The following is a 23,341-nucleotide window of genomic DNA, read 5'->3' on the forward strand; positions in this document are numbered from 1 at the left end:
GGGACATGGGGGGGGTGACAGGGACATGGAGACATGGGGGGTGACGGGGGTGACAGGGACATGGGGGGTGACGGGGACATGGGCGGTGACGGACATGGGGGGTGATGGGGACATGGGGGGACGTGGGGGACACAGGGACATGGGGGGTGACAGGGGGGTGACGGGGACATGGGGGGGACACGGGGACATGGGAGGGACACGGGGATACGGGGACATGGGGGTGACGGACATGGGAGGGACACGGGGACACGGGGGTGACAGGGACATCTGTGGGGACAGGAGAGTGACTGGGCTGATGGGGACAAGGGGGGGTGACAAAGGGCTGGGGGCCACAGGGCCACGGGGGGGTGACAGGGACATTGGGGGGGTGACAGGGACATTGGGGGAGTCACAGGGACATGGGGGGGTGACAGGGACATGGGGGGACACGGGGCCAAGGGGGGGTGACAGGGGACGGGGGGGGTCACGGGGACATCGGGGGTGACAGGGACATGGGGGACATGGGGGACACGGGGCCCGCGGGGCGGCCCCGCGATCACAGTCGCGGTGCGGCGATGTCACGGTGTCGCGGTGCGGCGATGTCACGGTGTCGCGGTGTCACCGTCACTCACAGTTTCGTCTCCCCCCTCCCCCCTCCCGTTAATTAATTCATTAATTAAAAACGTCATCAGCAGCGCGGGGCGGGGGAGGGGCGGCCGCCCCCGGGAGGGACACGGGGACAGCGGATGGTGCCAGCCCATCCCCCACGGCGCGGGTGGGGGGACAGGAGTGTCCCCAGCGCGCTGTCACCCCCCGGGGCGGGGGGAGGGGACGCCGTGGTGTCCTCCGGGGGCTGGGGGGGGGTCACAGTGTCACCCTCGGGGACCGGGCGTGGCCTCCGTGGCGGTGGGGTGGTCACCCGTGGGGACGTGGGGTCACCCCTGGGGACGGGCGGCGGGGTCACCCACAGGGGTCACAGTGCCACCTGTGGGGACGTGGTGTCACCCACAGGGACGTGGGGTCACCTGTGGGGTCACAGTGTCACCCACAGGGTCACAGTGTCACCCACAGGGACGTGGGGTCACTCGTGGGGACAGGCATTGATTGGTGTCACCCACAGGGTCACAGTGTCACCCACAGGGACAGGGACACCCAGAGTTGTCCCCCGGGGCCGTGTTGGTGGCCGTGGTGTCACCCTTGGGGACGGGGTGACGCAGGTCGTGTCCGTGGTGGCACTTCAGGGACGAGGGGACAAAACATCCTCAGCGGGGACGTGTCCTTGCACCGTGACACCGCGGGCAGTGACCTCATCCTTGTCACCCACCACGAGTGCCACCTCAGGTGCCACCGAGCTGTCCTTGGCCTCGCCGGTGTCACCTCGTGGGCCACAAGGACCATGTGGTCAGGGTTGTCACTCTGAGTGCCACAGGCACCTGTCCTTGTCCTCGCCGGTGTCACCTCAGGGGGACCCGTCCGTGTTCTTGTCATCCTTGTCCCCAGCGTCACCACCAGTGTCACTGTGGGTGCCTCAGGGACACGTCCTCGTCACCACCAGTGCCACCATGGGTGCCTCAGGGACACGTCCTCGTCCTCGCTGTCACCGCAGCTGCCACCGGAGCCGGCCTCGTCCTCGCCGGCCTCACCACGAGTGCCACGAGTCCTCCTCGGTGCCACTTCACGGGACCCGTCCTTGTCCTCCCTGGCCTTGCCAGCGTCACCCAGGTGACATCGTCCTCCTCCTCCTCCTCCTCGTCCTCCTCGTCCCCGGTGTCACCGCTCGGGCCACGGGGACCCCTCCGTGTCCTCGTCCTGGTCACCGCGGCTGCCACAGGGACCTGTCCTCGTTGTCACCTCAGGTGCCACCCACCCGTCCTTGTCCTCGCCTCAGGAGCCGGGGGGGGCCCCTCCGTGTCCTCGCTGTCGCCGCGGGGGCCACCAGCCCCCCCCCCCCAGCGGTGCCACCCGGGGGTGTCCCCGCGGTGTCCCCTCTGCCCCCCCCCCCCCCCCCCCCCCCGGTCATACCTCGGACTCGAGGCTGGAGAAGTGGGCGGAGCCTCTGCGCGCCCCCAGCGGCTCCGCCCCCCCGCGCCCCCCCCCGCAGCCGTGGTGGGGGGGCGGGGGAGGGGATGGGGGTCCCCGGTGGGGGTGGGGGGGGTCCCCAGAGCCCCCCCCAGAGCCCCGCCCAGGCCGCCCCCCCCCCCCCAGGCGCTCAGGTCCTCGAGGCTGCGCGAGGCCGGGGGGGGGCGGCGCGCGCAGGGGGGGGCCGTGCCGGCGGGGGGGGGGGGGGGGGCGCGCCCAGAAGCCGCCCCAGGGCCCCCCGCCCCCCCCCCCGGCGCCCAGTAGCCCCAGCGGGCCCCCCCCGGCACGTCCCCAGTCGCGGAGCCGCTCGGCCGAGCAGCTGCGGCAGCGGGGGGGGCAGCGGGGGGGGCGCGTAGAGCGGGGGGGGCGCGGCCCCCAGGAACTCCAGGCTGCCCCACGCGGCCCCCCCGCCGTAGCCCCCCCAGGGCCCCCCCAGCTTCTCGGCCGACCAGCAGCGCCCCGGGGGGGGCGGGGGGGGGGCCGCGCTCGCGGCCCGGGACGGTGCAGAAGTGGGGGGGGTGGGGGGGGCCGCACCAGCACGGGGGGGGCCCCGCGGGGGGGGGGCGGCGGCGTCTGCGGGTGGGGAGGGGGCGGCCCGGCGGAGGGGGCGGCGGGGGGGGGCGGCGGCGGCGGGGGGGGGGGCGTCGCAGCCCTCGGAGTCCGAGTCCGAGAGCTCGGGGTACAGCGGGGGGGGGCGGTGGTGGTGGTGGTGGTGGGCGGGGGGGGGGGGGGAGGGGGCGCGAAGTGGGGGTGCCCCCGGCACAGGTGGGGGCGGGGCGGGGGGGGCCGCAGCAGGGGCTGCGTCTCGGGGTCTCCCCCGCCCCCCCCCAGGGCCCCTCCCCCGCGGGGGGGGGCGGCGGGGGCGCTCGCGGGGGGGCGCGGCGGGGGCTGCGCTCGTCCTCGTAGGCCAAGCGCGCGTAGGCGAAGGGGGGGTCGGGGTCGTCCCGGGGCCCCCCCAGAGCCTCGTAGAGCCCGCGGGGGGGGGGGGCGGCGCGGCCAGGGCGGCGTGAAGGGGTCCGGGGGCGGGGGGGGGGTAGCGGGGCGGGGGGCGTGCGGGGCGGGGGAGCGCGGGCAGGGCCCCCCCCGGCCCAGCCCCTGCGGCTCGATGGGGCCGTAGAAGCGGTGGAAGGACTCGGGGGGGCCCCGGCGCGGGGGGGGGCGTGCGGGGGGGCCGCCAGCGCTCGGGGGTGGGGCGGCGGGTCGCGGGGGGGGGTGGGCGTGGGCAGCGCCGGGGGCGTGGGGGGCGCGCAGGGGGCGCGCAGGCGGTGGGGGGGCGTGGGGGGGGTCCTCGGCGCTGCAGCAGCTGTACATGCCCTGGGGGGGGGGACAGGGGACACGGTGGCACCGGGGGGGACACTGCGCGGAGGAGCTGCACGCCCCCACCCTGTCCCCGTGCCCCTCATTGTCCCCCCGTGCCCCCCATTGTCCCCCCGTGCCCCCAATGTCCCCCCGTGCCCCCAGTGTTCCCCCGTGTCCCCACTGTCCCCATGTCCCCCAATGTCCCCGTGTCCCCAATGCCACCCCCGTGCCCCTCAATGTCCCCCTGTGCCCCCCATTGTCCCCGTGTCCCCAATGTCACCATGTCCCCCCATCCCTCAATGTCCTCCCGTGCCCCTCGCTGTCCCCGTGTCCCCAATGTCCTCAATGTCCCCCCCGTGTCCCCCAATGTCCCCATGTCCTTCCATGTCCCCAATGTCCCCACATCTCCCCCATGCCCCCACTGTCCCCCCCATGTCCCCACTGTCCCCCCCGTGTCCCCACTGTCCCCCCCATGTCCCCACTGTCCCCCCCATGTCCCCACTGTCCCCCCCGTGTCCCCACTGTCCCCCCCATGTCCCCGCTGTCCCCCTCATGTCCCCACTGTCCCCCCCATGTCCCCGCTGTCCCCCCGTGTCCCCGCTGTCCCCCCCGTGTCCCCGTACCCTGCTGATGGCCAGCAGGCAGCGCAGCCGCCCGGGCGTGCCCAGGTGCCGCAGCTTCCAGTGCACCAGGTGCTCCCAGGCGAAGACCAGCAGGCTCAGCCCCATGGCCACCAGCAGCATGTAGAACACCCCGGCCATGTTGTCGATGTCCAGTTTGCTGGACATCACCTCCAGCTTCTCCTGGTGGCAGATCCCCGACAGCCACAGCCGCTCCAGCATCTCGATCTCGTCTGGGGAGGGCACGGGGACGAGGTTAGGGGGGGTTGGGGGTCATCTCGAGGGGTTGCGGGGTCGTCTTGGGAGGCTGGAAGGTCATCTTGGTGGGATTCGGGGGTGGCAGGGCGGGTTGGGGGGCATCCCAAGGGGTCAGAGGGTCATTTGGAGGAGCTGGAGGGTCATCCAGAGGGGTTTGAAGGTCACCATGAGGGCTTGGGGGTCATCTCAAGGTGGCACAGGGTCCTTTTAGGGGGCTTGGCGGTCACATCCCAAAAAGTCCAGACACCCATGGACCTCCCCAAACCCCTCAAAGACCCCCCAAATTCACCATCCCCCAGGAGCTGGAGCAAGCCGTGCTTCGTGGGGCGTTTCCAGCAGGTCCTCAGGACACCCTAAACCTCCCAAAACCCCCCCCCCAAACCCCTCTTGGACCACCCCAAACCCCCCAAAGACCCCCCCCAAATTCACCGTCCCCCAGCAGCTGCAGCAGGGCCAGGTCCACGGGGCGCTTCCAGCGGGAGCCCCTCTGCAGGGCGATGCCGTAGCCGGTGGAGGCGAAGACCTTCCCCGAGCCGATGGTGACGAGCTTGCAGCCCTCCTCCTTGCGGGCCATGTAGTTCAGCACGGCCGCGTCGTAGATGAAAGCGTCCAGCTTCCTGCGGGACACGCCCCAGCGGCATTGGCCACGCCCACAGCGCCAAAACCCCGCCCCAAGCACCTAAACCCCGCCCACAGCCTCACCTGTGCGCTAAACCCCGCCCACAGCACCTAAACCCTGCCCACAGCACCTAAACCCCGCCCACAGCACCTAAACCCCGCCCACAGCCTCACCTGTGCGCCAAACCCCGCCCACAGCACCTAAACCCTGCCCACAGCACCTAAACCCCGCCCAAAGCACCTAAACCCCGCCCACAGCACCTAAACCCCGCCCACAGCCTCACCTGTGCGCCAAACCCCGCCCACAGCACCTAAACCCTGCCCACAGCACCTAAACCCCGCCCAAAGCACCTAAACCCCGCCCAAAGCACCTAAACCCCGCCCACAGCCTCACCTGTGCGCCAAACCCCGCCCACAGCACCTAAACCCTGCCCACAGCACCTAAACCCTGCCCAAAGCACCTAAACCCCGCCCACAGCACCTAAACCCCGCCCACAGCCTCACCTGTGCGCTAAACCCCGCCCACAGCACCTAAACCCCGCCCACAGCACCTAAACCCCGCCCAAAGCACCTAAACCCCGCCCAAAGCACCTAAACCCCGCCCACAGCCTCACCTGTGCGCCAAACCCCGCCCACAGCACCTAAACCCTGCCCACAGCACCTAAACCCCGCCCAAAGCACCTAAACCCCGCCCACAGCACCTAAACCCCGCCCACAGCCTCACCTGTGCGCTAAACCCCGCCCACAGCACCTAAACCCCGCCCAAAGCACCTAAACCCCGCCCAAAGCACCTAAACCCCGCCCACAGCCTCACCTGTGCGCCAAACCCCGCCCACAGCACCTAAACCCTGCCCACAGCACCTAAACCCCGCCCACAGCCTCACCTGTGCGCCAAAACCCCGCCCACAGCACCTAAACCCTGCCCACAGCACCTAAACCCCGCCCACAGCCTCACCTGTGCGCCAAACCCTGCCCAAAGCACCTAAACCCCGCCCACAGCCTCACCTGTGCGCTAAACCCCGCCCAAAGCACCTAAACCCCGCCCACAGCCTCACCTGTGCGCCAAACCCTGCCCAAAGCACCTAAACCCCGCCCAAAGCACCTAAACCCCGCCCACAGCCTCACCTGTGCGCTAAACCCCGCCCACAGCACCTAAACCCCCGCCCAAAGCACCTAAACCCCGCCCAAAGCACCTAAACCCCGCCCACAGCCTCACCTGTGCGCCAAACCCCGCCCACAGCACCTAAACCCTGCCCACAGCACCTAAACCCCGCCCACAGCCTCACCTGTGCGCCAAACCCCGCCCACAGCACCTAAACCCTGCCCACAGCACCTAAACCCCGCCCACAGCCTCACCTGTGCGCCAAACCCTGCCCAAAGCACCTAAACCCCGCCCACAGCCTCACCTGTGCGCTAAACCCCGCCCAAAGCACCTAAACCCCGCCCACAGCCTCACCTGTGCGCCAAACCCTGCCCAAAGCACCTAAACCCCGCCCAAAGCACCTAAACCCCGCCCACAGCCTCACCTGTGCGCTAAACCCCGCCCACAGCACATAAACCCCGCCCACAGCACCTAAGCCCCGCCCACAGCACCTAAACCCCGCCCACAGCCTCACCTGTGCGTGAAACCCTGCCCACAGCACCTAAATCCCATTTTTCCTCCGTTTCCCCCATTTTTTTCCCATTTCCCCCTGTTTTCCCCCCTTTTCCCCCCATTTCCCCCCCCCATTTTCCCTCCCGTTTTTTTCCCATTCCCCCCCCTTTTTTCCCCATTTCCCCCCCGGTTTTTCCCATTTCCCGCCCGTTTTTTCCCATTTCCTCCTGGTTTTTCCCATTTTCCCCCCATTTTCCCCCCATTTCCCCCCGTTTCCCCATTCCCCCCCATTTTCCCCCCATTTCCCCCCGTTTTTTCCCATTTCCCCCCGTTTTTCCCCCATTTCCCTCCCATTTTTCCCCATTCCCCCCTGTTTTTTCCCATTTCCCCCCATTTCCCCCCGTTTTTTTCCCCCCATTTCCCCCCGTTTCCCCCCGTTTTTCCCCATTTCCCCCCCGTTTTTTTCCCATTTTCCCCCCGTTTCTCCCCGTTTTTCCCCATTTCCCCCCCGTTCCCGTTCCCGTACCCCGTTTTGAGGTGCTGCAGCGCGTCCTCGACGCCGCGCTGGTTGTAGCGCACCATGTAGCTGTGCATGGCCGGGTAATTGCTGCGGATGTTCTTCTCCGTGCTGCCGTTGGGCACCGTCCCGAACTTCAGCGGGGGGTACTGCTCCTGGGGCCGCTGGAACTGCGCCCCAACAGCCCCCAAAAAAACAGTCAGAACCCCCCCAAAAATCCGGCGGGACTGCGTCTGCAGGCACCCGCCGGGGGTGAACCTCAAATGAGCCCGAAACGGAGCGAAATGCTCTCAAAATGGAGCAAAATGACTGAAAAATGCCCCCCCAAATGAGCCCTAAATGGAGCAAAATGACCAAAAAATGGAGAAAAATGACGGAAAAATGCCCCCCAAAATGAGCCCTAAATGGAGCGAAATGCACCAAAATGGAGCAAAATGACTGAAAAATGCCCCCCAAAATGAGCCCTAAATGGAGCGAAATGCACCAAAATGGAGAAAAATGACTGAAAAATGCCCCCAAAAGACCCCTAAATGGAGCAAAATGACCAAAAAATGGAGCAAAATGACTGAAAAATGCCCAAAATGACCCCTAAATGGAGCAAAATGCCCCCAAAATGGAGCAAAATGACTGAAAAATGCCCCAAAATGACCCCTAAATGAAGCAAAATGCCCCCAAATGACTGAAAAATGCCCCAAAAGGAGGCCTAAATGGAGCAAAATGACCAAAAAATGGAGCAAAATGACCCCAAATTGAGCAAAATGCCCCAAAATGGAGCAAAATGACTGAAAAATGCCCAAAATGAGCCCTAAATGGAGCAAAATGCACTAAAATGGAGAAAAATGACTGAAAAAATGCCCCTAAATGACCCCTAAATGGAGCAAAATGCCCCAAAACGGAGCAAAATGACTGAAATATGCCCCAAAATGACCCCTAAATGGAGCAAAATGACCAAAAAAATGCCCCAAAATGACCCTTAAATGGAGCAAAATGACTGAAATATGCCCCAAAATGAGCCCTAAATGGAGCAAAATGCCCCAAAATGACCCCTAAATGGAGAAAAATTACCCCAAAACCAACCCCCTGACCCCAAATACCCCCAAAAGGGCCTCAAATACCCCAAACCCGACCCCAAATACCCCCAAATGGCCTCAAATACCCCAAAACCAACTCCAAATGGCCTCAGATACCCCAAAACCAACCCCAAATACCCCAAACGGCCTCAAATACCCCAAACCCGACCCCAAATACCCCCAAAGGGCCTCAGGTACCCCAAAACCAACCCCAAATACCCCCAAACGGCCTGAAATATCCAAACCCGACCCCAAATACCCCCAAATGGCCTCAGATACCCCAAAACCAACCTCAAATACCCCCAAACGGCCTCAAATACCCCAAAACCGATCACAAATACCCCCAAAACGGAGCGAAATAAGCCCCAAAATACCTCCAAACGACCCCAACTGACCCGAAATAACCCCCAAAATAGCTGGAACTGCACCCCAAAATCCTACAGGAACCCCTCAGCACCCCCAAAACACCCCCTTAAAGCCCCAAAACACCCCCTAAAGCCCCACAAAGAGGCCCTAAACCCACACAATTTTACCCCAAACCCCCCTGGCTCTCCCCCTCCCGGTGTCCCCACTCCCGGTGTCCCCCCGTGCCGGTGTCACCTTGCGGTCACTGAGGCCGGACACGGTGTCCACGTACTCCTCCTGGATCATGAAGGCCGCCAGGTTGGCCGTGTAGCTGGCGAGGAAGATGACGGCGAAGAAGGCCCAGACCAGCACCATGATCTTGCTGGTGGTGCCCTTGGGGTTCTCCACCGGCACCGAGTTGTTGAACACCAGCGCCCACAGCAGCCAGATGGACTTGCCGATGGTGAAGGTGGAGCCCCCCGCGCCTGGGGGATGGGGGACGGGGGGGGACAGGGTCAGCTGGGGTCACCCGGGGTCACCCGGGGTCACCCAGGGTCACCCAGGGTCAGCCAGGGACAGGGGACACCAAAGGGTCACACGGGGACTGGGGACAGGGGGACAGGGTCAGCTGGAGTCAGCTGGGGTCAGCTGGGGTCACCCAGGGACAGGGGACAGGGGACAGGGTCATCTGGGGTCATCTAGGGTCACCCAGGGTCACCCATGGACAGGGGACAGGGTCACCTGGGGTCAGCTGGGGTCAGCTGGGATCAGCCAGGGACAGGGGACACCAAAGGGTCACCCATGGACAGGGGACAGGGGGACAGAGTCACCTGGGGTCATCTAGGGTCACCCAGGGTCACCCAGGGACAGGGGACAGGGGACAGGGTCAGCTGGGGTCACCCATGGACAGGGGACAGGGTCAGCTGGGGTCAGCTGGGGTCGGCCAGGGACAGGGGACACCAAAGGGTCACCCATGGACAGGGGACAGGGTCACCTGGGGTCACCTGGGATCACCCATGGACAGGGACAGGGTCAGCTGGGGTCATCTGGGGTCACCCAGGGACAGCGGACACCAAAGGGTCACCCATGGACAGGGGACAGGGGACAGGGTCACCTGGGGTCATCCAGGGTCACCCATGGACAGGAGACAGGGGACAGGGTCACCTGGGGTCATCTAGGGTCACCCATGGATAGGGGACACCAAAGGGTCACCCAGGGACAGGGGGACAGGGGGACAGGGTCACCTGGGTCACCCAGGGTCACCCATGGACAGGGGACAGGGTCAGCTGGGGTCAGCTGGGGTCACCCAGGGTCACCCAGGGACAGGGGACAGGGGACAGAGTCACCTGGGGTCATCTAGGGTCACCCAGAGTCACCCATGGACAGGGGACAGGGGACAGGGTCAGCTGGGGTCACCCATGGACAGGGGGACAGGGTCAGCTGGGGTCACCTGGGGTCACCCATGGACAGGGGACAGGGTCACCTGGGGTCACCTGGGATCAGCCAGGGACAGGGGACACCAAAGGGTCACCCATGGACAGGGGACAGGGTCAGCTGGGGTCATCTGGGGTCACCCAGGGACAGCGGACACCAAAGGGTCACCCATGGACAGGGGACAGGGGACAGGGTCACCTGGGGGTCATCTAGGGTCACCCATGGACAGGGGACAGGGGGACAGGGTCACCTGGGGTCACCCAGGGTCACCCATGGATAGGGGACAGGGGGACAGGGGTCACCTGGGGTCATCTAGGGTCACCCATGGATAGGGGACAGGGGGACAGGGTCACCTGGGGTCACCCAGGGTCACCCATGGATAGGGGACACCAAAGGGTCCCACACAGGGACAAGGTGCCACCAGTGGCCAGAGCAGGCAGGTGGCCTTGCTGATGGTCAGTGTGGAGCCCCCCCATGGTTAGAGGGACAGGGGACAGGGGGACAGGGTCACCTGGGGTCATCTGGGGTCAACCCGGGGTCAGCCGGGGCCAGGGGTCACTCACGCTGGCCGCTGGCCAGGCTCCGGTTGTAGCCCACGGGGCTGAAGTACTCGAAGATGAAGACGGTGACGGCCACCACGGTGAGACACATGACGAACATCATCACCCACACGGCCGGGCTGTAGGGCTCTGCGGGGACACCGCGACGTCAGGGGACACGGGGGGGACACCGGGACATCAGGGGACATCAGGGGACACGGGGGGACACGGGGACGTCAGGGGACACGGGGGGACATGGGGGGACACAGGGACATCAGGGGACATGGGGGGACACGGGGACACCGGGACGTCAGGGGACACGGGGGGACATGGGGGGACATCAGGGGACACAGGGACGTCAGGGGACACGGGGGGACACTGGGACATCAGGGGACATCAGGGGACATCAGGGGACACGGGGGGACACGGGGACGTCAGGGGACACAGGGGACACGGGGGGACACCAGGGGACCCCGGGCGCATTGGGGTACCCAGGAAGGCGGAGGGGGACACGGGGGGACACACGGGGGGACACACGGGGGGACACGGGGTGCGCTGGGGTACCCAGGAAGGCGGACGGGGACACGGGGGTGACTCGGGGGGACACAGGGGACACACGGGGGTACCCAGGAAGGCAGACGGGAACACGGGGGGACACGGAGGGGACACTGGGGGACACCAGGGGACACACGGGGGTGGCCCGGGTCGCGCTGGGGTACCCAGGAAGGCGGAGGGGGACACGGGGGGACACCAGGGGATTTTGGGGGGACACCGGGGGGCACGGGGGGCACTCGGGGTACCCAGGAAGGCGGACGGGGACACGGGGGTGACTCGGGGGAGACGGGAGACACACGAGGGGACACGGGGGGCACTCGGAGGTGACTCGGGGGGCACACGGGGGACACACGGGGGGACACGGGGGGCACTCGGGGGTGACTCGGGGGGCACACGGGGGGACACGGGGGGGAGCCGCGGTACCCAGGAAGGCGGACGGGGACACGGGGGGACACGGGGGGCACATGGAGGACACGGGGAGGGACACGGGGAGGGACACGGGGGGACACGGGGGGGAGCCGCGGTACCCAGGAAGGCGGACGGGGACACGGGGGTGACTCGGGGGGCACACGGGGGGGACACGGGGGGACACGGGGGGCACTCGGGGGTGACTCGGGGGGACACGGGGGACACACGGGGGGACACGGGGGGCACTCGGGGGTGACTCGGGGGGACATGGGGGACACACGGGGGGACACGGGGGACACTCGCGGTACCCAGGAAGGCGGACGGGGACACGGGGGACACACGGGGGTGACTCGGTGGGGACACGGGGGACACACGGGGGGGACACGGGGGACACTCGCGGTACCCAGGAAGGCGGACGGGGACACGGGGGACACACGGGGGTGACTCGGGGGGACACGGGGGACACACGGGGGGGGACACGGGGGACACTCGCCGTACCCAGGAAGGCGGACGGGGACACGGTGCCGTTGCTGCGGGACACCATGACGCTGATGCCGGTCTCCACGAAGGGCACCGAGAAGTCGATGATCTCGGAGCGCTCCTCGTTGATGGTCAAGGAGCCGATGGCCATGTCCGCGCGGCGATAGAACACCTGGGCGTGGCCGGGGGGCGTGGCCGGGGAGGGCGTGGTCAGTGGGGGCGTGGTCACGGGAAATTTTGGGGGGTCCCCCCCATGCCCTCCGTGACCCCCCCCATGGGGGCTCTTGCTGATGCACAGGGGTCTCTCCCCATCCCCCATTGCCGTGAGGTCTCCATGGGGCATTTTGGGGTGTTTTTGGGGTACAGGGAGGTGGTTTCGGGGTACAGGGAGGTGTTTTTGGGGTCTGGGGGGTGTTTATGGGGTACGAGGGGTGATTTTGGGGTACGGGGAGGTGGTTTTGGGGTACGGGGAGGTGTTTTTGGGGTACAGGGACGTGGTTTTGGGGTATGGGGAGGTGGTTTTTGGGGGTCCGGGGGGTGTTTTTGGGGTCCGGGAGGTGTTTTTGGGGTATGAGGAGGTGTTTTTGGGGTACGGGGAGGTGTTTTTGGGGTCCGGGAGGTGTTTTTGGGGTCCAAGGGGTGTTTTTGGGGTCCAGGGAGGTGTTTTTGGGGGTACAGGGGGTGTTTTTGGGGCTCCCACCTCCCCCACCATGCCGTTCCAGACGCCATCGATCTTCTTGCCGTGCTTGCCGTTGGTGACCAGGTAAAGGTCGTAGGTGAAGCCCAGGGCCCGCGCCAGGCGCTTCAGGATGTCGATGCAGAAGCCTTTGCAGCACTTCTTCTCGAAGGGCGGGGGCTGCAGGGGACCCCCAAAGTGGTGGGGACACCCCCAGGGTCTTGGGGACACCCCCAGGGTCTTGGGGACACCCCCAAAGTGGTGGGGACACCCCCAGGGTGCCAGTGTCACCTCCAGAACACAGCTGTCCCCCCACCTGAGCTGTCTCCCTCCAACGTGGCAGTGCCACCCCCACCTGTCACAGGTGTCCCCACCTGGCAATGCCACCCATCACAGGTGTCCCCACCTGGCAATGCCACCCCCACCTGTCACAGGTGTCCCCACCTGGCAATGCCACCCATCACAGGTGTCCCCACCTGGCAGTGCCACCCCCACCCATCACAGGTGTCCCCACCTGGCAATGCCACCCTCACAGGTGTCCCCACCTGGCAATGCCACCCATCACAGGTGTCCCCACCTGGCAGTGCCACCCTCACAGGTGTCCCCACCTGGCAATGCCACCCATCACAGGTGTCCCCACCTGGCAGTGCCACCCTCACAGGTGTCCCCACCTGGCAATGCCACCCATCACAGGTGTCCCCACCTGGCAGTGCCACCCTCACAGGTGTCCCCACCTGGCAATGCCACCCATCACAGGTGTCCCCACCTGGCAGTGCCACCCTCACAGGTGTCCCCACCTGGCAATGCCACCCATCACAGGTGTCCCCACCTGGCAGTGCCACCCCCACCTGTCACAGGTGTCCCCACCTGGCAGTGCCACCCCCACAGGTGTCCCCCACCTGGCGGTGCCACCCCCACCCATCACAGGTGTCCCCACCTGGCGGTGCCACCCTCACAGGTGTCCCCACCTGGCAATGCCACCCTCACAGGTGTCCCCACCTGGCGGTGCGGTTGAGCTGGCGCCGGCAGGGCACGGAGTCGCGGATGCAGGTGCCGGTGGCCGGGTCGATGTTCTCCACGATGACAAAGGGACGCTCTTCCAGCGTGGCCACCGTCAGGTGCCGCCCATCCTCCACCGGCTGCAGGAACCGCCCGTAGCGCGACCACACCGGGTACTTGAGCTTCAGCACCTGCTGCTCCCAGCTGCCCACCTGGGGACACGTGGGGACACGTGGGGACAGGCCAAGGTGGCACCGTGATGGGATGTCACCACCTGTAGAGTGACCACCCACTCCCACCTGCCCACCTGGGGACACGTGGGGGGACGTGGGGACAGGCCAAGGTGGCACCATGGTGGGATGTCACCACCTGTAGAGTGACCACCCACTCCCACCTGCCCACCTGGGGACATGTGGGGACAGGCCAAGGTGGCACCGTGATGGGATGTCACCACCTGTAGAGTGACCACCCACTCCCACCTGCCCGTCTGGGGACAGGCCAAGGTGGCACCGTGATGGGATGTCACCACCCATCGAGTGACCACCCACTCCCACCTGCCCACCTGGGGACACGTGGGGACACCCCAGAGAGAGACAGGCCAAGGTGTCACCGTGAGAGGATGGCACCGTGGCAAGATGGCACCAGAGGGGACAACGATGGAGTCACCTTGGTGGGGAAACGGTGGGGACAGGCCAAGGTGGCACCGTGAGGGGTCATGACTGCCGGGGACAATGACAGGGTTGCCAAGGGCGGGTGGCTGAGCCGTGTCCCCGTCACCGGCCGGGTGTCACCGCCACCCCCTCGGTGCCACACGGCGCGACAGTGGGAGGAGGGGGCGGGGCGGTGAAGAGCAGATGGCACCGAGCCCCGGGGGACGCTGCGGTGGCACCGTCGCCGTGCCCGGAATGCCAAGGCTGAGCAGACGGGCGCCCTGGGACATCGCTGTCCCCCGCGGGTGGCACTCACCACCTCCCAGCTGCGCTCCTTGTTGAGGGAGATGACGACCAGCGAGGGGTTCACCAGGTACCCGTCCTCGTTGAAGGAGAAGTCCTTCTGCCCCCACGTGATGTTCATGAAGTACCTGCTCGACCCGACCCCGAGCACATTTAGGGTCATCTGAGTGTCCCCAACCCGACTCCGAGCATGTTTAGGGTCACCTGAGTGTCTCCAACCCAATCCTGAGCACGTTTAGGGTCACCTGAGTGTCCCCAGCTTGACTCCGAGCACGTTTAGGGTCACCTGAGTGTCTCCAGCCCAACCCCGAGCACGTTTAGGGTCACCTGAGTGTCCCCCCAGCCTGACCCTCAGTGTGTTTAGGGTCACCTGAGTGTCCCCAACCCGACACCGAGCATGTTTAGGGTCACCTGAGTGTCCCCAGCCTGACCCTGAGTGTGTTTAGGGTCACCTGAGTGTCTCCAGCCCAACCCCAAGCACGTTTAGGGTCATCTGAGTGTCCCCAAATGGATCTGGAGCCAACTGAATGTCCTCAATGCAACTGTCTCCAACCCCAGCCTTGTCTAGGGCCACCCAAATGTCCCCAGCTGTGTCCAGAGCCACCCAACTGTCCCCAACCCAACCCCAACCACATCTAGAACCACCTGAATGTCCCCAACCCAACTGTCCCCAACCCAACTGTCCCCAACCCAACTGTCCCCAACCCAACCCCAACCACGTCTAGAACCACCTGAATGTCCCAACCATGTCTAGAACCACCTGAATGTCCCCAACCCAACTGTCCCCAACCATGTCTAGAACCACCTGAATGTCCCCAACCCAACTGTCCCCAACCATGTCTAGAACCACCTGAATGTCCCCAGCCCAACCATCCCCAACCCCCAACCACATCTAGAACCACTGGAATGTTCCCAATCCAGCTGTCCTCAACCCAACTGTCCCCAACCCAACCCCAACCACACCTAGAACCACATGAATGTCCCCAACCCAACCGTCCCCAACCCCAACCACGTCTAGAGCCGCCGTGGCACTGCCACCCCTGTCACCGCCGTGCCTTGCTGGCAGTGCCACCGCGCCCACCTGTGCAGGTTGTCATTGATCTGGGTGACGTTGGGCGCGCGGCAGTCGTTGTTGAACTCGGGGATGAAGCCGTAGTCGCGCAGCAGCGCCTCGGCGCCCTTGGCCACGATGGCCACGCCGTTGTGCACGCGGTGCTGGAGGTCGTCACGCCAGCCGGCCGACAGCACCGCGAACAGCCCGGCGGGGACGTGCTCGGGCAGCTGCTCGCTGCCACCCAGGTTGGTGCCCACCACGAACCAGATGTAGCCGGGCCCGGTGAGGCCGGCGTCGCGCGCGGCGCGGAACACGGGCCCTCGGCCTCGTCGCGCGAGCAGTAGAGCAGCCGGATCTGCGCCGTCACCTCGCGCAGCTGCCGGCGCGTCCGCGCGCCCTCGGGGTCGTCGGTCAGGTTCAGGGTGACCACGCCGCGATGCTCCCAGCCGATGAAGCTGCTGTCGGTCAGCACCTCCACGTAGTCCACGAAGTCCTCGTAGCCAGGCAGCAGCGTGGTGACCACGGCAAAGGCCGTCCAGTCGTACTCCTCCAGCACCTCGAAGATCACCTGGAGCTGCTGCTCCGTGGAGGAGCCCAGCTGCAGGAAGGTGGAGCCCTTCTCCTGTGGGGGGTGGGGGGAACGGGGAGGGCGTGGGGGGGGAGGGACACAGGTTGGGGACAGTCACGTTGGGGACAGTTGGGGTCACACGAGGCACGGTTGGGATTGGGGGCGTTGGGTTGGGGATGGTGGTCAAGCGGGGCTAGAACGTGGTTGGGGTTTGGGGACCATGGGGTTGGGGACAGTTGGGTGGCTCTGGACGCACGGTTGGGGGTGTTTGGGTGACACTTGACACAGTTGGGGCTTGGGGACATTCAGGAGTCGAGACACAGCTGGGACTTGATAGAACCGGGGATGTTGAGGTGGCTCTAGACATGGTTGGGGACAGTTGGGTGACACTGGATGTGGTTGGGGACAGTTGGGTGACACTGGACGTGGTTGGGGTTGGGTTGGGGACAGTTGGGTGACCACTGATGTGGTTGGGGACAGTTGGGTGACACTGACGTGGTTGGGGTTGGGTTGGGACAGTTGGGTGACACTGGATGTGGTTGGGGACAGTTGGGTGACACTGGACGTGGTTGGGGTTGGGTTGGGGTCAGTTGGGTGACACCGGACGTGGTTGGGCTTGGGTTGGGGACAGTTGGGTGACACTGGACGTGGCTGGGGTTGGGTTGGGGACAGCTGGGTGACACTGGACACAGCTGGGACAGTTGGGTGGCACTGAATGTGGTTGGGGCTGGGTTGGGGACAGCTGGGTGGCACTGGACACAGCTGGGGGACAGTTGGGTGACACTGGACCGTGGTTGGGGTTGGGTTGGGGACAGTTGGGTGGCACTGGACACAGCTGGGGACAGTTGGGTGACACTGGACGTGGTTGGGGTTGGGTTGGGGACAGTTGGGTGGCACTGGACACAGCTGGGGACAGTTGGGTGGCACTGGACGTGGTTGGGGTTGGGTTGGGGACAGTTGGGTGGCACTGGACACAGCTGGGGACAGTTGGGTGGCACTGGACATGGTTGGGCTTGGGGACAGTTGGGTGACACTGGATGTGGTTGGGGTCAGTTGGGTGACACTGGACATGTCTGGGCTTGGGTTGGGGACAGCTGGGTGGCACTGGACACAGCTGGGGACATCTGGGTGCCCCTGGACACAGCTGGGGTTGGAGACAGTTGCATTGAGGACGTTCGCTTGGTTCCAGCTCCATTTGGGGACGTTTGGGTGTCCCTAATGGGGTCAGGGTCGGGCACGTTTGGCGTCCCCCCAGCCCCACCTTGGGCGTGAGGACGATGGCGGAGCCGCCGTTGACGCCGATGATGGGCACGGAGGTCTGGGCCGAGATGAAGTCGAGGATCTGCGCCACGGCCTCGGAGCGCGTGTCGTCCTCGAAGACGACGCCGTGGATGCGCAGCGAGGACAGGACGTCGCACAGGCGCACGATGAGGCTGCGCGGGTTGGTGTCGTTCAGCACCACCCCCACGGGGTTCACGTCCAGAGAGAAGTTCCGGAAAGCTCCGGGAGCCAAGCGGGGCCCGGCGGGGCCGTAGGAGGCCCCGCTCAGGATCACGGCCACGTTGAGCGTCCGGCGCGGCGCCGCCGGCGGCTCCAGGAAGGGGCTGGCGCAGGCCAGGGCCAGGGCGAGCAGCATCCTGCCGGCGGGGGACGGCGACCGGGGGGCTCATCGCGCCGCCGCCGCTGCGCCCTGCGGGGACACGGCCGGGACGAGGTCACCCCTGCACGCCAGGGGCCACCAGGGACCACCAGAAGCCACCAGGAGCCACCAGAGACCCTCAGGAACCACCAGGAGCCACCAGGGACCACCAGGGACCACCAGCAGCCACCAGGGACCATCAGGAACCACCAGGAACCACCAGGGGCCATCAGGAGCCACCAGGCACCACCAGGAGCCACCAGCAGCCACCAGGGACCACCAGGAATCACCAGGGGCCACCAGGGGCCACCAGGGACCACCAGGGGCCACCAGGAGCCACCAGGGGCCACCAGGGGCCACCAGGAGCCACCAGCGGCCACCAGCGGCCACCAGGAGCCACCAGCAGCGACCAGGGACCACCAGCAGCCTCCAGGGACCATCAGGAACCACCAGGAGCCACCAGGGGCCATCAGGAGCCACCAGCGGCCACCAGGGACCACCAGCAGTCACCAGGGACCACCAGGAATCACCAGGGGCCACCAGGAGCCACCAGGGACCACCAGCGACCACCAGGAGCCACCAGGAGCCACCAGGGGCCACCAGGAGCCACCAGCGGCCACCAGGAGCCACCAGGAGCCACCAGCAGCCACCAGGGACCACCAGCAGCCTCCAGGAGCCACCAGCAGCCACCAGGGACCACCAGGGGCCACCAGGGGCCACCAGGAACCACCAGGAGCCACCAGCGGCTACCAGTAATCACCCAGCACCGGGGGAGAGTCAGACATGGGGGGAATGGTGCCCACCAGTAACCACCAGTACCCCCAGCACCCAGAGAGGGTCAGGGAGGGGGCAATGGTACCCACCAGTAACCATCAGTAACCCCCAGTACCCAGAGAGGGTCAGGGAGGGGGGAATTGGTGCCCACCAGTAACCACCAGTAACCCCCAGTAACGCCCCAGCACCAGGGGACGGGGGGGGAAATGATGCTAATGGGGCCCACCAGTGGCCACCAGTAACCCCCAGTACCCAGAGAGGGTCAGATATGGGGGGAATGGTGCCCACCAGTGCCCCCCAGTAACCCCCAGTACCCAGAGAGGGTCATGGAGAGGGGAAATGGTGCCCACCAGTAACCACCAGTAACCACCAGTAACTCCCAGTAATGCCCCAGCACCAGGGGAGGGGGGGGAAATGATGCTAATGGGGCCCACCAGCGGCCACCAGTAACCCCCAGCAGCAACCCAGCACAGAACCCTGTGGGGACAAACCCAGGGTCACTGTCCCCACAGCACTGGGGACAAACCTGTGCCAGAGGGTGACAAACACCTGCCAGCGTCCCCGTAACAGCAGGGACAAACCTGGGCTGGGGGTGACAAACCGGTGTCCCTGTCCCCAGAACAGCAGGGACAAACCCGTGCCAGCCGGTGACAAATCCCTGTCACTGTCCCCATAAGGGTGGGGTGACAAACCTGTGCTGGGGGGTGACAAACCGGTGTCACCGTCCTCAGAAGAGCGGTGACAAACCTGTGCTGGGGGGTGACAAACCGGTGTCACCGTCCCCAGAACAGCGGGGACAAACCTGTGCTGGGGGGTGACAAACCGGTGTCACCGTCCCCAGAACAGCGGGGACAAACCTGTGCTGGGGGGTGACAAACCGGTGTCACTGTCCCCAGAACAGCGGGGACAAACCTGTGCTGGGGGGTGACAAATCCCTGTCCCTGTCCTCAAAACCAAGGGAACAGCCTCCCGTCACTGTCCCCAGAACAGCAGGGACAAACCTGTGCCAGTGGGTGACAAACCGGTGTCACCGTCCCCAGAACAGCAGGGACAAACCCGTGCTGGGGGTGACAAACCGGTGTCATTGTCCCCAGAACAGCAGGGACAAACCCGTGCTGGGGGTGACAAACCGGTGTCATTGTCCCCAAAACAGCAGTGACAAACCTGTGCCAGGGGGTGACAAACCGGTGTCACTGTCCCCAGAACAGCGGGGACAAACCTGTGCTGGGGGGTGACAAATCCCTGTCACCATCCCCAGAACAGCGGTGAAAAACCCGTGCCAGCCGGTGACAAACCCCTGTCACAGTCCCCAGAACAGCAGGGACAAACCTGTGCCAGCCGGTGACAAATTCCTGTCCCTGTCCCCAGAACAGCAGGGACAAACCTGTGCTGGGGGTGACAAACCGGTGTCACTGTCCCCAGAACAGCGGGGACAAACCTGTGCCGGGCGGTGACAAACCCCTGTCCCTGTCCCCAAAACCAAGGGAACAGCCTCCCGTCACTGTCCCCAAAACAGCAGGGACAAACCTGTGCGGGGAGGTGACAAATCCCTGTCATTGTCCCCAGAACAGCAGGGACAAACCTGTGCTGGGGGGTGACAAATCCCTGTCCCTGTCCTCAAAACCAAGGGAACAGCCTCCCGTCACTGTCCCCAGAACAGCAGGGACAAACCCGCACCAGCTGGTGACAAACCGGTGTCACCGTCCCCAGAACAGCAGGGACAAACCCGCGCCGGGGGGTGACAAACCGGTGTCACTGTCCCCAAAAGAGTGGGGACAAACCCCTGTCCCTGTCCCCAAAACCAAGGGAACGGCCTCCCATCACTGTCCCCACAAGGGCGGGGTGACAAACCTGTGCTGGGGGTGACAAATCCCTGTCACTGTCCCCAGAACAGCAGGGACAAACCCACACCAGCCGGTGACAAACCGGTGTCATTGTCCCCAGAACAGCAGTGACAAACCTCTGCCAGCGGGTGACAAATCCTCGTCACTGTCCCCAGAACAGCAGGGACAAACCTGTGCCAGCGGGTGACAAATCCCTGCCACTGTCCCCACAAGGGCGGGGTGACAAACCTGTGCTGGGGGTGACAAACCGGTGTCACTGTCCCCAGAACAGCGGGGACAAACCTGTGCTGGGGGGTGACAAATCCCTGTCACTGTCCCCAGAACAGCGGGGACAAACCTGTGCTGGGGGTGACAAATCCCTGTCACCATCCCCAGAACAGCGGTGACAAACCTGTGCAGGGAGGTGACAAATCCCTGTCCCTGTCCCCAAAACCAAGGGAACAGCCTCCTGTCACTGTCCCCAGAACAGCAGGGACAAACCTGTGCTGGGGGGTGACAAACCGGTGTCATTGTCCCCAGAACAGCGGTGACAAACCCGCACCGGGGGGGGTGACAAACCCCTGTCACCGTCCCCAACCACCGGGGGATAGGGGGGGACACAAACCCACATCCCCCACCCCCCCAGTGGCGAGGACAAGGTGTCCCCGTGCCGGAGGGGGCCACAGCCCCTGTGTCATTGTCCCCACGCCGGCAGGAGACAGAGCTGTGTCACCGTCCCCGTGACAACGGGTGACAAGTCAATGTCCTCACCCCGCCTCCGTGTCCCCCCCCCCGAGGTGACACCAGCTGTGTCCCCCCCGTGTCCCCCCCCCACCCCGAGGTGACACCAGCTGCGTCCCCCCCATGTCCCCCTCCCCGAGGTGACACCAGCTGTGTCCCCCCCCTCCCCGAGGTGACACCAGCTGTGTCCCCCCCGTGTCCCCCCCCCCCCAGGTCCTACCTGGCCCAAGCTCCGCTCTGGGGGGCTCTGCCTCATCTCGGCTGGGGGGGACACTGGGGGGACACTGGGGGGACACTGGGGGGGTTGGGGACACTGGGGGGACACACACACACACACAGGGGGGGTTGGGTTGGTGGCTGCACCTGGGGGAGGAGGGGACAATGAGGGACAGCTCCAGCCCCCCTAAAAGCCCCAGGATCCCCCAAACCGCCCCCCACTCCCCCAAAATATCGGGACCCCCCCCAGCCCCCAAATCCCCACTGGGGGCCCCAGTTTACCCAGTTGGTTCATCCTGGGCCTCCCCAGTCCACTTCCAGTTCACCCAGTTGCAGCCCAGCACGCCCAGTTCCACTCTGACACTCCCAAACTGGATCCCAGTATCCCCCAGTCCACCTCCCGTCCACTCCCAGTCCCCCCAGCTGAACCCCAGCAACCCCCAGTCATCCCCCTCCTGCCCCCCCAGGCTTCCCAGTCCCATCCCAGTCCCCCCAGCTGCTCACCAGTGCCCCCCAGTTAAACCCCAGCATCCCTCAGTCCCCCCTCCAACCCTACTCCAGACCCCCGGGCTGGATCTCAGCTCCCCCCGCATCCCCTCCCAGTCTCTCAATCCCCTCCCAGTCCCCTCCAGTCCTTTCCCAGTCCCTCACAATGAGGCCACAGCATTCCCCAGCCCCCCCCCAATCCCGTCCCAGTCCCCCCAACTGGCTCCCAGCTCCCCCACCATCCCCTCCCAGTCGCCCCCAGTCCCTCCCAGTCCCCCCCCATCCCATTCCAGTCCCTCCCGGCTGGATCCCAGCCCTCCCCCATCCCCCCATCCCAACCCTCCCAGTCTCCCCAGCTGGGTCCTGGCTTCTTCTCCGTCCCCTCCCAGTCCCTCCCAGCCCCCCCAGTCCCATCCCAGTCCCCCCAGCTGGGTCCCAGCTCCCTCTCCGTCCCCTCCCAGTCCCCCGAACCGGGTCCCAGCTCCCTCTCCATCCCCTCCCAACCCCCCCCCAATCCCATCCCAGTCCCCTGCGACGAGACCCCAGCATCCCCCACTGCTCCCCCAAATCCTCCCAGTCCCCCCCAGTTGGACCATAGCCCCCCCAACCGGATCCCAGTTCCCCCCCCCCCATCCCCTCCCAGCCATCCCAGTGCCCCCCAGTCCCTCCCAGTGCCCCCCAGTCCGGCCCCGCCGCCCCCCCCCCGCCCTGCAGCACCCGCTGCCGCTCGCAGAATACTAATAGGGCAGGCGGGCGGTGCGGCGGGGCCGGGTGTCCGTCTGTCCCTGTCCCCGTGTCCCTCTGTCCCCGTGTCCCGCTGTCCCTGCCCCTCCGGACCCCTCCGGACCCCCCCAGACCCCCCCAGACCCCCCCGGACCCCCTCGGGGGGTATCGGGGTGTCCCAGCCCGCGGGGAAAGGGAGGAGAGGGGGGGGTTTGGCTGTTGTGGGGTGTTGGGGGTGGGGACCGTGGCGGATTTGGGGTGTCGGGGTGCTGCTGGGGTGTTGTTGGGGTGTTGTTGGGGTGTCGGGGGGATGCTGTTGGGGTTTGTAGGGGTGTCGGGCGGTGCTGGGGGGATGTCGGGAAGTGTTGGGGGGTTTGGGGGTGTATCAGGGTGTTAGGGGGTGTCGAGGGGGTTGGGGGTTGTTTGGGGGTGTCAGGGAGGTGTCGGGGTGTTGTGGGGTGCCTGATGGGATGCTGAGGGGGTTTGGAGGTGTTGGGGGGTGTTGGGGGTGTCGGGGTCTGGGGGGCCTGTGGGGGGGATCGGGGAGGTTTTGAGGTGTTGGGGGGTGTCGGGGGGGTCTTGGGGAATCTTGGGAGGGGTCCCAGGGGATGTCGGGGGGTCCTGGAGGGGGCTCAAAGGGGTGTTAGGGGGTCCCAGGGGATCCTGGGGGGGAGGTGGGTGTCGGCGGGGGGGGTGTTGTAGGGTTCTGAGGGGGTCTCGGGGTGTCATGGGCGTGTTGGGGGGCCCTGGGGGGTGGGTGGTGGGGTCTGTCAGATGTTGGGGGGTCCCAGGGGGGTGTTGTGGGTCCTGGGGGGTCTCAGAGAGCTGTGGGGGGACCTCGGGGGGGATCCAGGCTGTGTGTTGGGGATCTGCCAGGGTGTCGGGGGGTGCTGG

The 23,341-nt window shown here is 65.9% G+C and overlaps 1 protein-coding gene across 1 annotated transcript; it reads right to left on the minus strand.

Annotated features, from left to right (window-relative positions):
- Positions 1–1,622: 1,622 nt before the first annotated feature.
- Positions 1,623–21,659, minus strand: LOC125320907 (glutamate receptor ionotropic, NMDA 2D-like; the record flags this gene model as incomplete). Its single annotated transcript, XM_048293323.1, is given in 16 exon segments — positions 1,623–1,801; positions 3,147–3,372; positions 3,981–4,210; positions 4,665–4,852; positions 6,974–7,134; positions 8,635–8,864; positions 10,377–10,502; positions 11,814–11,967; positions 12,496–12,691; positions 13,471–13,682; positions 14,437–14,551; positions 15,505–15,794; positions 15,797–16,099; positions 17,307–17,735; positions 21,243–21,385; positions 21,521–21,659. Coding segments are annotated over 14 exon segments (2,985 nt in total), but the record flags the coding sequence as incomplete, so codon positions are not given.
- Between the last annotated feature and the right edge of the window lie 1,682 nt (positions 21,660–23,341).

Source organism: Corvus hawaiiensis, unplaced genomic scaffold (assembly GCF_020740725.1).
Source record: "Corvus hawaiiensis isolate bCorHaw1 unplaced genomic scaffold, bCorHaw1.pri.cur scaffold_285_ctg1, whole genome shotgun sequence".
NCBI lineage: Eukaryota > Metazoa > Chordata > Aves > Passeriformes > Corvidae > Corvus > Corvus hawaiiensis.